The 13077-nt window shown below is 35.0% G+C and overlaps 4 protein-coding genes across 5 annotated transcripts in view; 1 reads left to right on the forward strand and 3 right to left on the reverse strand.

The window, feature by feature from the left end:
- Positions 1 to 379, forward strand: part of LOC111461447 (protein TIFY 10a-like) — a 2674-nt gene extending 2295 nt beyond the window's left edge. Inside the window, exons 4-5 of one of the 2 annotated variants that reach the window (XM_023104966.1) lie at positions 97 to 154; positions 226 to 379. In XM_023104966.1, the coding sequence (XP_022960734.1) occupies positions 97 to 154; positions 226 to 316 (149 nt within the window). In that variant the 3' untranslated portion in view covers positions 317 to 379. Of the gene's footprint in view, positions 1 to 9; positions 155 to 225 lie in introns of those variants that run through there. The other variant, XM_023104967.1, reaches the window with a different exon arrangement.
- A 2180-nt stretch (positions 380 to 2559) lies between these two features.
- On the reverse strand, positions 2560 to 3566 carry LOC111461448 (olee1-like protein). The gene is made up of 2 exons (XM_023104968.1): positions 3135 to 3566; positions 2560 to 2976 (listed from the first exon to the last, which is right to left on the reverse strand). Exons 1-2 carry the CDS (start codon positions 3289 to 3291, stop codon positions 2633 to 2635), a joined length of 501 nt encoding a protein of 166 aa, XP_022960736.1. The 5' UTR covers positions 3292 to 3566; the 3' UTR covers positions 2560 to 2632.
- A 1418-nt stretch (positions 3567 to 4984) lies between these two features.
- LOC111461446 lies at positions 4985 to 6042 on the reverse strand. The gene is made up of 2 exons (XM_023104965.1): positions 5392 to 6042; positions 4985 to 5304 (listed from the first exon to the last, which is right to left on the reverse strand). The coding sequence occupies exons 1-2, from the start codon at positions 5958 to 5960 to the stop codon at positions 5145 to 5147; spliced, it is 729 nt and encodes a 242-aa protein (XP_022960733.1). The 5' UTR covers positions 5961 to 6042; the 3' UTR covers positions 4985 to 5144.
- A 5610-nt stretch (positions 6043 to 11652) lies between these two features.
- LOC111461693 (ethylene-responsive transcription factor ERF017) lies at positions 11653 to 12634 on the reverse strand. The gene has a single exon (XM_023105307.1). The coding sequence runs from the start codon at positions 12355 to 12357 to the stop codon at positions 11746 to 11748; it is 612 nt and encodes a 203-aa protein (XP_022961075.1). The 5' UTR covers positions 12358 to 12634; the 3' UTR covers positions 11653 to 11745.
- Positions 12635 to 13077: the final 443 nt, after the last annotated feature.

The raw sequence follows: 13077 nt of genomic DNA on the forward strand, positions 1-13077 counted from the left end.
CCCCCCCCCCCCCTTTCTGCAATCCTTTAACCTTCCGTCGCCGGAAGTTGAAATTTCCGTTCTTGTTTCTGATGATTTGAGCTTCCATTTCTGCAGCTCTTCCAATGGCTCGTAAAGCTTCGATTCAACGTTTCCTAGAGAAGAGAAGAGACAGGTGGGGTTTGTTTCTTTTGATCCAAAACTCACAATTTCTTCAACTTTAAACTTACTCTGTTTTTCAAACAGGCTAACTCTGAGAGCGCCGTACCAGAACTGCCCGGCGCCGAGCAAACTCGCCGGCGACAACTCCTGGCTGGGTTTGGCCGTGCAGCCGTAGATCAACCACTGTAAAATTCAGATTTGTTTTAGATTTTAGAAGACTCGAAGCCATTTTTCCTTAGGCCTCTGTTTTTTGTTGCTTCTTCCGGCGACAATGCTCTGTTTTGCAGAGGCCGTAGTTGCTTTTCCTCTAATCGATAGCTTGCAACACAATATTTCTTTATCTTATTTTTTAATATTATTATGAAAATGACAAATATTTTAATATCCGTCTCTGTAAATATTTGATTTTTAAGAGATTTTAATTATTATGTAACTTATATTAAATAATTATAAAAAAAATAGACAACCCAATCGAATTATAAAGGGTCGGGTTTTGAATTTTAGCAGGGTTGTTTAAGTCACGAACTCAACCGACTCGAAATTATGGATTGTTCCAAAATATTTCATAAATCTAACCGGTGTACTCCTCGATTTGGTAAATCACCAAAAACAAATATATATATATATATTATGCTTTTTTTAATTCACTAAATATGATAAGGGACTGAATTGTAATTATTTTGAAAATAGGGACCAGATGTATAACGTTAAAAATTGTCTAATAAGTCGTTTTAAAAGTTTAATTAAATTATTTGTTATAAATTTTAAATTTTTATTTAATAAAATTATAAAGTTTCAATTTTGTATTGAGAAACCGTGTGAATCTTAGAAAGTATTGTATAAGTCAACATGCAAGATGATGACATGAACATGGAATGTTACAACGATATTATAGGAAAGTTAGTGGACATGTGACATGTAACACCCGAGTATAGGAATGAACCAGGACCACATATGAATGTATGTAAACCCAAAGTTACTCCGTGTATCAACAAGGTGCACCTTTCTTTTTCGGTGTCTCGATCACTAGAACTCCAAAGTTATGGAGCAATTTTCGGTGTCTCGATCACTAGAACTCCAAAGTTATGGAGCAATTTTCGGTGTCTCGATCACTAGAACTCCAAAGTTATGGGGTCTGTTTCGAATATATATATATATATATATATATATATATTTTGTTGAAGGATTCAAAGGGGCACCCCACCACATTTAATTTTAATAAAGTCAACAAATTAATTTACTTTTATTTTCTTTTCTTTTTTTGAATAATAAAAATAAAGAAAAGGTCACGCGCATTTGAATTCAATCCTTTTTTCATTTTTCTTTTAAAAGTTATTTGTTGCTTTCATTTACCGTTTCGTATGCATTTAAATTTTAATCCATTTATTTAAATTAATATCAAATTCGCCACTCAACAAAATTATTTTCTATCATTTATTTATTTATTTCAAAGTTGTCCATTGCGAATTATCGGCCCACACCAAATATTTGTTTGGGCCGGAAGTTTCAATCAGGCCCAAAACTGGCCCTTTTAAAGCCCATGTTTATAAAACCCGCTGGTCCAATTAACTCAACTAATTTAAATAAATGAAAATTTTAACTAAACAATTTTTTATTTTTATTATTATTTTTTTGCTCACCACTCAATTTACATCTATTTTTTTTCTAATTTATATTTAATTTCCATTAATTTTCAATTATTTCTGTTTAATTTTTTTAGTTTTTAAATATATATTAAAATTGAGTGGCAAACAACCATCCAACCAATTATTTTTATAATGAGAGAATCCAATCCACATAATGAATAGTTGGTTGTCGTTCACATTCATGAATGTTTGGAGGGAGACATGGGAGACAAATTGAAAGGTAATATAAAATCGATCTATGTCCAGCATCATATCCATAGTTAGCGGCACATTCATCATATCAAGATCACTATTATCAATATTGCCACTATCATCAGTAAGAATACCGGGCTTGTCACTAGGTATTTTGATGATGTAGGTATTTTGACCAAATAGGATTGTCCCGTTCCTATAGAACCCATCACTAAAATACTCCTAGGGCTAAGTAAAGGGTTTTCCATAAGATAGGAAATTCAAACTACTAACCCCACACGAGGTTTGTGAATAAATGATTCATGATTTTGTTATTTTGGGTGTATAGGCTTGATGCTCAGACATATCACTTTTAAGACGAGTCTTGTTGACTCACCTGTGGAATCAACTAGCACTCTTAAGACGAGTCTTGTTGACTCACCTGTGGAATCAACCATACCTAGCCGTTGGGGCGAGTGCTAGGTGTCGATGAGTGGGAAGGTGCAGTGATCACTGCAAAACATTGGGCGTGAGCCCAAGGGCAAATCCGACTAAAAAAAAAAAAATAGAATGGGATTTTATTTATTTTGATATATAAAACGGTGAGGAGAAGATGATTTCAGGTATAATTAATAAATAAGGGAAAAAAAGAATGCGAAAAGAAAGAAAGATATTTAGGCGGGTAAGCCAAATTCATCGAATCCAAGCTCTCTCATAACTTCCTTGCACTCAGGAACCTTTTCCTTCTTCATGAATGACAGAGGATTGGCTTGGCGGACGGGATTGGTGATTCCACTGTTGCTGGTGATGCTCACTCGAGACTTGTGCGCATACCCTCCCTCCGTCACCTCATCGCAGTCTGAATCGCTGCTCTTCTCCAGCGACACCTCGCACACATCTTCCTCGTGGTCGCCGTCCGCCTCGATTTTGTAAGATCCCGTCTTATCCGTCACCGCCTCCTTGTTCAACGTCACCTTTTCTCCTTCGATTTCTCTGCATTCCAGTTTCACTTTCGCACCTGCATTCAATTTCAATTTCAATGTCGATTTCGGTTTCTTAGGGCTTCGATTGCGATAGTTAGGTCAATTTCGGTTTTAATTTCGATTTCGAGTTCGGTTTCGGTTTCTTAGGGCTTGGATTGCGATTGTTAGGGCTTTTGTTTGATTAATTACTTACCTTCCATGAATTTGCTGACTTTGGTGAAGAATTGGACACGGCATGTGTCGCAATACACCTTCCCTTCCACGAAGAACTGATCCTTCTTGCAGGCTGCCAGGTTAAGAAGCGTCATGAAGCAAAGGGCTGAAACAAGCATGATTGCGGATTTTGCCATTGTTTTTGTTCTTTTTCTTCTTCTTCTTCTTTGCTCGTTCGCTCTTTTTCGCTTTTGATTGAGAGGTGTGGATGAAGATTGAGTATGAACTGCTGTTTTTATAGCTCTATTTTGGGGTTCAATCCGTTACTTGATTGCTATTCTTAGGAGCTTAGCAATGGTTTCTTGTTATTAATTTGTTGCCAGAAAATCAGGCTTCCCTCTTTGATCGAGTCAAATTGTAAAAATGTTTGGAAAAAAACAATCATTTCTTTACTCTAAATCTTATTGGATTGTGTCAGAGAATTTCCTATTACGTGTGTCAATGAACTAGTTGCAATCGACCTTATCGACCCTATTACATATGATCAAGACAATGTCGATGACAAAATCAAGAACGAGAGTATCTATTTGATAAGCTTTGTTTCGACCAAAAGTCGATGGACTAAGTAGTGGCGTTGGACTTGCAAGGCTTGGGTCGATACTCAATGGTCATCTCTTACTAGTCGAGCCTCTATCCATACGACTACTGTAGCTTCTACATCAATAACAAACGTTGTATCCAACTATGATCACCTGACTCAACAGTGGTACCATGTGGTGAGATCCTTCATCGACGATGGCGACAACACGGTGGCTCGGTTCGAGGAAAAGGGGTTGTGGGTATTTCTGTAAGGGAATATGTGAAGGCAAAAATGGAGGTAAAAGTTGTAGGGAAGAATAAAAGTTATCAGCTTTTTGTAAAATAAAATAAAAGAAAAGAAAAAAGTATTAATGTGTTTGTGATAATGGAGAATAAAAATCGAGCTAAAATCAGCTTTTGACATGATTTTTGTTGTGTTTTTGTGATGCTGGGAGAATATGTTTGTGTCTCTCCTTTTCTGGTTGAACTGACATTAGTGGATCAATTTTGAATAGTTTAAGAAAATTGTATGTTTCTGTTTCTGTCATTTATTTATTATTTACCTTCGCTAATGCTTCCTTTACCTTATTTTTTAAAAATATATACATATATATAAATGTTAATTTAATGCAAATCTGAGAAGGTTCTAGCCTCGTGTCAAATGTGTCTGAAGAAGAAGAGCAAAACAGACGAAGCATGCTCTTGTAAATTAATCCTTTCGACTGCTACGAGAAACTCCTTTCGATTTCATGGTAGCAGTCTAATTCAAAAAAATTCACCCATGTCTAGCATATTTTTTCAAGCATGACTCGAAATATGAGATACCTCATTGATAGGAGAGGAGAACGAAACATTTCTTATAAGGGTGTGAAAACCTCTCCCTAATAGACGTTTTTTAAAATTGAGCGATATGTAATAGACCAAAATTGACAAATGGTATTAGAGCAAAACACGGGGCGATGTGCCTACAAGGACACTGGCCCCTTAAGCTTGCAAATGGTATCATGGCCAAACCATCGTGAGATTTGCCAGAACTCTGGCCTCCAAAGTGGTGGATTGTGATATCCCACAATGGTTAGAGAGGAGAGGGGAACGAAACATTGTTTATAAGGGCGTTAACAATATTTGCTAATCGTAGACTTAGGCTGTTACAAATAGTATCAGAGCGCACACGGGGCGGTGTGCCAGCAAGGACACCGGCCCCTATTATGGTTAAATCATCCGACGATGTGTTCGCGAGAATGCTGGCACACATTGGTTAGACGGGGGAGTGAACAAAAACATTCCATATAACCTTCTGGGAATTCACCAATAAAAAAATTGCCTTTCTCTATTTTATTGCTCATAAAACAAGAAGTGGGTAAATAATTGTCACTCCACTTGTTCTTCATGTATACAATACTCAAAAACCAAACTATTAGCCGTATCTAAATTTTGTATATACTTTCTTCCTCTTCTTCTAATTCTTCACCTAAATTGCAAGAATCCCAGTCGAGAAAATCCCTCTGTTATACGGCGAGTTCGACGCCATCTCCACAGCCGTTCTCGTCTCCGACCGACACCGCTCCTTCGTCTCCTCCTTCGTTATTTGGCTCGACCGGCACTCCGGGCTACAAAACGCCAATTCCCCTCTGCAAAATTTTCACAACCCATCAGAAATTTTGATCGGAATAAATTAAATTCTGAACCAAATAAAGTTTTGGGTATTGTTTCTTTACTTGTATATGTAAATATCTTTCCCCTCTAAATTTTTCCCACACAAATGACACGATCGGAGGAAATCCGCCGTCCGGCGCGGCGGAGTTTCATCGGCGGGAGCCATAATCGGAGGCGATTTCTCACAACACCTACTAGCGACCAGACCACCGTCGTAATAGACACGTGTGGAAGATTCGTGAGGTCCACGCGTGGTAACATAAGTGTAATTCTCTTCCACGCCGTCGAGTTCGTCGTCTTCCTCCGGCTGAAACGACCCACCAGCCAACGCGATCGGGATCGGAGCAGGGCAGCGAGCGGAGTTAAATTTCGGGCTGAAGACGGCGTGTTTAACCAAAATATCACATCCACGGACGGCGGAGGTGGAGGTATCGAGGGCGGCGACGATGCCAAGTCCGACGGCGGCGTTGTAATTTTTTAGATTGCCTCTGGGAGAAGGGGAGAGGTCGAAATGGGAAGTGGGGCTGGCGGAGGAGGCGGTGGTGGTGGTGTCGAGGAAGGCTGGCCGGCAACGGGAGACGAGAAGCTCCGATAACCTTCCGATGATCGGACGTTGCCCTTTGGCCAACATGATTGAGAGAGAGAGAGAGAGAGAGAGAGAGAGAGGATCAGACGGCAGAGGCGGAAACAGAGAGAGTGGAGAAACGAAGGGGAAATGGGGATTGTACTTATAAAAGTAGGGAATGAAATTATAGGAAATAAAGGTAAATTAAATAATAATAATAATAATCTTTTTAATAATAATAAATAATAATAATAATAATTGCATCAAAGGCTGCTTTTTGCACATAAAATGGGGGAGTAGGTGGGCTCCACTTACCTTAGCCCCTGGTTTTGGTTTTGGAATTATTTAGAGTTTTTATTCCATTAATTAAATAATTAATATATATATATATATACATATATATATATATATATGTATACCTTTATTTTAAAAAATATAATTTAAAAAAATCTATAAATGCTCCGTAAAAAATTCGATTCACTGCTTATATTTTCTACATTCTTACGAGAAATGTTAGTATTTGAATATTTCGACTCAAATATATAAATACACACACGTACGTAAACGTGTATATCATTTAGTTTAAAAAATCGATTAATTGTTGATATTTTTCAACATTTTTGCGATAAATGTTAATATTTGAGTATTTCGACTCAAAAATATATATATATATATATATATATATATATATATATATATATATATATATATATAGGGACACGTATAATATATATCATTTAGTTTAAAAATCGTTAATTTTGGATAGTAAAAAAATCGATTCACTATTGATATTTTTCGGACATTTTTCTGAGTAATGTTAATATTTGAGTATTTCGACTCAAATATATATATATATATACATATATACACACACGTATACGTATATATCATTTAGTTTAAAAAATATAACTTAAAAAATTTTAAAATGCTCTTATCGTTAATTTTGAATAGTAAAAAATTGATTCATTATTGATATTTTTCGGTATTCTTGTAAAAAAAATGTCAATATTCGAGTATTTCTGCTCAAATTTTGAAGAAAAAGAGCCAAAAGCAATCTAAAAACCCTAATTTAGAATCTCCAGTTTTGACCACTTTAAGCACGCGTATGAAAAAACTGAGTCACGGTCAATATTTTTCGACATTGTTGCGTGGAATGTTCAAATTCCATGATTTTGACCCAAATTTTCAAGAAATATAGTGTATAAAAGCGTACGTATGTGCCTAAAACCAAAACCCTAATTAGTCTACGTGGTTACTGCTGCTGCTCAAAACTGTTAATATTTTGTTTCGAAAATATTTTAAAATGCTTCAAAAACGCCTTAAAATTTTTAAATGTAGGTTAGTTGGGCGACAGACCCTCCGACTCTTTATTCTTACTATTTTTTATTTTCGCCATAAACTTTATTTTTTGAGCTGTGTTACTGAGTCTCGAGTATATAGTATTTACTGGAGAGTCATAACTTAGTTATCTAAGTCATAACCGTAGTCCAGCTTTAAATTAAGAGTTAATAAAACCTTTTATAGAAATTAAATTAAATTAAATTCATACTATTCAAAATAAATTAATTAAATCTATGTCATCGTAGTCATAATATTTAATATCATTAATTAATATAGTTAGCTAAATAGGAAATATATGTTGATGATGAAACTAAAGAATAAAAATAATAATTTAATTTAAAAAAATAAAGACTGATTTGGAAATTACAGGGATTAGATGATAATTAAAGTTTGTTTTATTTAATTAATGATAATAATCCCAAATCCGAATATTGTAATTGAAGATTGGCCATTTTTGGCTCAGATTTTTATTTTTTTAAATAGCATATTTGATTTGGGAATATTTTAAAGAATATTTTAACCATTTTATAATAAATTCTCTTCAAAAGAAATGGTCCCAATTTATGCTTATTTTAATTTTTTATTCAAATTTTCATAATATATATATATATATTTTTGTGAAAATCGCACTCTTGATGGAGCGGACTTACAATTGTGAGGCACTCACTTTTCAACGACAAGTGAGCTAAGCCAATTCGTTCTTGTGTCGCCTACGGCCCAGCGACGTATGCTCAAGCCTCTAGCCTTGGTTTAAGAGAAGATTTTAGAAAGAGACGTTATATAAGCAAGCAAGAGAGTAACAACAATGGCTCACCGTATATAACCTTGGGTAGGGAGATGTATATATATATATATATATATATTTTTGTTAATTTCAAATATTTTATTCAAATTTTTTTAACTATGCATTAAAAATTTAAATAATTATTATAATTACATTTTTTTTAATTTAAACCTTAGTTTACTTTTTGTGTTTATCTATCAAAATGGTACGTATAATTGGTCAAAATTGACATTATTATTATTTATTTCATTTAAAAATTCGTAAGAATCACGAAAAATTTTAATTTTTACGTATAAATTAATTAAAATGATCGTATAATAAAATAAATATAACCACTTAAATAATATTTATTCATTTATAATGAAATAATAAATGCATTTGGTAGAACAATTTAAGCAATTCCCAACAAATTCTATGGAAATTATATTATAAAAATAAATAATTATAACTTAAAAGAGAGAAAATAAATAAATAAATAAATAAATAAAAAGTAGTTTTCAAAATGCTAATTATTTTAGATGATGTCATTGTCCAATGATTATGACAACGTTTTAATTTAAAGGAAGTGGGTCCCACAGTGGGGACAGCTTCACGCACAAGAGATTCCATTTTGTTTCAATCAGTGTATGACACGTGTCGTGAATCGGAGGTATGAGTACAGGTGTAGTTCAGTGGAGCGGTCTGTAGTGGAACCGTCTCACTTCAAGACCCGACGACAATAATTGAAGGCGATTACTCAGACCACTATGAATGGGCTAAACGACGCATCGTCTAGAGCCCACTGCTATTAAAAGGGAGGCCCCACATTCTTCGGCATCGAAAACGACAGGTCGGAACTGTAGTCCCCTGGTTTCTAATTCCCGTTATGTCCTTATTATGATTGAATTTACTTTAATACCCTCCACTATCTATAAACCCCCACACGGGACAGCTTGCTTCTTTCGTTTTCGCTACTTTTAAGGTTAATGACTATTTTACCCCTCTTTAATCTAGCTAATTACGATTTTGTCCTTTGACGTATTCTCTTGGTTATTATTTTTTCTTGGTAGTTTTCAATAAATGACTTTTTTTTTCAATAATAATGAGGAAAATATGGTGTTGAATAATAATTATTAATAAATAAACAATATTCAAGTACCTATCTAATCTAGTAAATAGAGTTTTAAAAATAGGATATAAATTTATAAAAAAAAAATAATTATTGAATATATCATAGATTTATTAGATATAAAATTGAAATAGCAAATAATAATAATAAAAATTATATAAATTATTTTTAAATTATTAAAGAAAATTCAAAAAAATAAATAATTAACTAATTTCATGGTCTTGATTTAACCTATTTTTTAATATTCTCAAAATAAAAATATCTTTTATAGTAAATTAAGTGGTTGCCGAAAAAATCACGAGAAAAATGAGATACCTTGCAAAATAAAAGGGGCAAAATGGGTTAAAATTTTATAATTATTATTTTTTATATTAGAATATTGAATATTGGAGAATTAATTTTTAACAATTTTATTCAAATTCTTTTTTGGATAAATTGAAAATTGTCATTAATGTAATTTAAATTTTTTATTAATTCATTATATATTTTATCTTTAAAAGCAAAGTAAGATAATTCAATTAATTAAAAAAATATATCTTCGACCAATCTTTGTTCGTGAGGTAAGAGATCCAAATCTCACACATTATTGAATTTGTAATAACCCAAATTCACTGTTAGCAGTGACAGTGAGTCTCACCGTTTTAAAAGAGAAGCTTTCCCACCCTTATAATGAATGTTTTGTTTCTCTCTCCCACCGATATGGGATCTCAGAATCCACCCCCTTAGAGCCCAGCGTCCTCATCGGCACAGCGCCCCGTGTCTAGCCCTGATACCATTTTTAACAGTCAAAGTCTACCATTAGTAAATATTGTTTAAAACGTGTCTACTAGAGAGAGGTTTCCACACCCTTACAAGGAATGTTTTGTTCATCTCTTCAACGGATGTGGGATCTCACTGACAAAATGTAAAACATGTGTCATGCATGTAAGACAAAAAAAAAAAAAAAAAACAGAAAACTCGAGACTTTTGAAACAAACAATATTTATAAATTAAAGAGTCACTACATAGATTCGAGAATCTGCATGTCATCTATTTATAACTTCAGGATCCACATTCGAAACACTATTATTATTCATCTCATCTCACACGTTCAAGGGTATAAAACTACCAAATACATCGTTGCAACCTCTTCGAATGATTTACGAGAAGGTTATCGAGCTTGTAACTTTCTCACACGTTCGAGGGTTTAAAACTATCAGTCACATTGTGACATCCTCCTTAGATAATTTGATCGAAAAGGTAAGGTTTTGAAATTTGTAAGTTTGTAAAATATGGTGTTAAAGTGGACTTTTGTAGACTCCCTAGAATTAAGGTACTTTGTTTGATTGGTTGACATGAGATATAAGCCAAAAGAGCATTGAATTGTGTTCTTTGGACTTATCCATACATGTCTTTCCTTCACCCAAAACTTAACTATTTTACCCACCACAACTATATCTATAATGAACTAGGGTTTTCGAGCGAGACAAGAAGGATTAAATGACACTTTCGTCCTTAAATTTCAAAACCGTACACTCTTACCTTATGTTAAAGAAATATTCAATTTTCTGTCTTTTTAACTGTTAATCAAAGAAACAGAAAATGACCCAACATATTTAAGAGATATATACGTTATGACAGTCTCACTGAATAATATTTTTAGATTATTCCAATAATATGAATAAACCCAAAACGTGGGCAGGTTGGTTCGAGAATCGGGTTGGAAAAACCTTCTAACGAACCGCTGAGAATAACTCGACGAGTGCTCTTAATTTTAAGAGCTAAAATGTACGATTTGGATTCGTTTATTTATTTAACACGGTAGGAAAAGGGTTATTTGAGACGATTTTTTCTCGAGTTTGGTAAAGTATTTTGATTTTAGTGATTTTGAGGGAGTTAATTATAAATAATTATTTGAGTTTTAATTTTTGAAAATTAAGATTAGTTTTTAAACATACAAGAATTGCAAAAAAGGAAAAAAGGACTGAAAATGAAAGTGGGCCTTGGGCCCACGGGTTTGATGATTTCTCTCGAGCCCATTGAATGCCAGGCCCAAATAGCCCATTTGGAACATTCAAGCCCAAGGCCCAACATATGCACGTGCCTTATTGGGCTAAACTAACCGGCAGACCGAACTGAGTAAACCGTCGGTTAATCGGAAAGCCCCGGTTCCATTTTTGTGCATTCCACTCTATTTTAGCGGTTCGGGTCCCGACACCCGACCCGAACCGACCCGGACAGAATCTTTTACAACTTTGTTAGGAGATTTATTTTATGTTTTAAAAAATTTAATCTTATAAACACTAATTTTATTTACCAAAAAATAGTTTTAAATAATTAATTCCAAAATTTAAAATTAGGGATTTTAAGAAAAAAAAATATTTTTTTTTTATTAAAGATTATGTTTTAAAAAATTATAGTAGCATTTAAATAATTAAATTGATAATTTAGTTTAAATAAAAATGATCCAAGCCCTACAATTTGTTTGGGAAGAACACGGTGGAAGAATCGACGGCCGAGCTTAAAATTCGTTGGATCCATCAATCTTCACAGAGACTGGAAAAATATTTAAATTTCAGAAACAAAATTTCAAAGAATTAAAGTTCTGAAACAAAAAACCGTCAGAACTCTGTTCTTGATCAGAAGTTCCAGAGGAACGAATCCTGATCGTCCAAATTCTCATCTCCATAATCAAAAAAAGGAGCTCCAGAATTTGTAGTGTTCATCAATTCGTTGAAAAACGGGTTATATTCCGGAAACAACCCGAATTCCGACCCGTAATTCCCGGATCCCATCGCTGTCGAAAGATCCAAAAATGTCGATCTTTCTTCGATCACGGCGGTGGTCGCTTCTGAAACTACCGATGGCGACGGCGACGGAGAACCAATGGTGGGTTGGGTGCATTCCGACGAAGGCGGCGGCGGGGGGTTGGAGTTAGCGAACTGAGCTGCCACGGATTGAATCTCTGCTCTTGAGAGTAAACTGGCACCGGCGATCTCCGGTGGGTTATTAGGGAAATTGAAGCGAGCGGTGCGGCCACGTAGGCAAAAAAGCGCCGCGTCGAATGCACGCGCGGCTTTCTCGGCTGAATCATATGAGCCTAACCAGATACGTTCGCGGCTGTTGGGGAGGCGGATTTCGGAGACCCACTTGCCCCACTTGCGACGGCGTACACCCTTGTACCGTGAATCGGGACTGTCGGCGGCGGCGGAAGCGGCCGAGGCGGTGGATGGGGACGGCGGCTTCGTCATACAAGGGATAAAAATGGTGGGAAAAAATTAAAATTTTAAATTTTTTTTTTTTTTCCTTTTCCTTTTTGTTTTTTTTTAGTGGCGGCAGTGTGTGAGCGTGTAAGGAATTTGGAGGATATTGCGGCTGAGAGTGGGAGGTGAAGGGGTATAAATATGGGGGGAAAGAACCCATCTTGGACCGGAGCAGGGAGGCGCGTCGAAGGTGGCTGGAAGTAGCGGAACGCGTGGGGACAGTCAGAGGTAAAAGGGAGATGACGCGTGAGATTGGCTTTGGGGTTTGGCCATTCATGATTATGTGTCTTTTTTTTTATTATTATTTAAATTTAATTTATAATGTAAATATAGCCACGTCATGTATGACATGGGCTAGTCATTTACTCGTGCTTTAAATCGTTCTTCATGTGAATTTCTATGATTTACTCGTGCTTTAATCCATTTTCACACTCTTTAATCCCTAAATTATGTTTCGGATGCTTTTGAATTTGTTCGATTAGCAATAATAAGCGGATACGAACCTTTTTTGGTCAACGGGAAAGGCTAGAAATGCATACGAGTTGGTTTGGAGAAATCTTTTACATCAAATCGAAATTTTCAATGGGTCGGTTGGTGATATGAGCAACCGGAATAGAGCTCGTAATCGAACACTATATTTTCGAGTTGAATTATATATTAATAACTAAAATCTCATAAAACTCAAATATAAAAAATTCACGAGTCACA

Source organism: Cucurbita moschata, unplaced genomic scaffold (assembly GCF_002738365.1).
Source record: "Cucurbita moschata cultivar Rifu unplaced genomic scaffold, Cmos_1.0 Cmo_Scf00025, whole genome shotgun sequence".
Lineage (NCBI taxonomy): Eukaryota > Viridiplantae > Streptophyta > Magnoliopsida > Cucurbitales > Cucurbitaceae > Cucurbita > Cucurbita moschata.

Excerpts from the sequence above, each read along its gene's own strand:
- LOC111461448 (XM_023104968.1), bottom strand. The coding sequence starts at position 3,291 with ATGGCAAAATCCGCAATCATGCTTGTTTCAGCCCTTTGCTTCATGACG. Across the intron at positions 2,977-3,134 it reads AGTCAGCAAATTCATGGAAG|GTGCGAAAGTGAAACTGGAA; the intron begins GTAAGTAATTAA and ends AATTGAATGCAG.
- LOC111461693 (XM_023105307.1), bottom strand. The coding sequence starts at position 12,357 with ATGACGAAGCCGCCGTCCCCATCCACCGCCTCGGCCGCTTCCGCCGCC.
- LOC111461446 (XM_023104965.1), bottom strand. The coding sequence starts at position 5,960 with ATGTTGGCCAAAGGGCAACGTCCGATCATCGGAAGGTTATCGGAGCTT. Across the intron at positions 5,305-5,391 it reads AAAGATATTTACATATACAA|AGGGGAATTGGCGTTTTGTA; the intron begins GTAAAGAAACAA and ends AAAATTTTGCAG.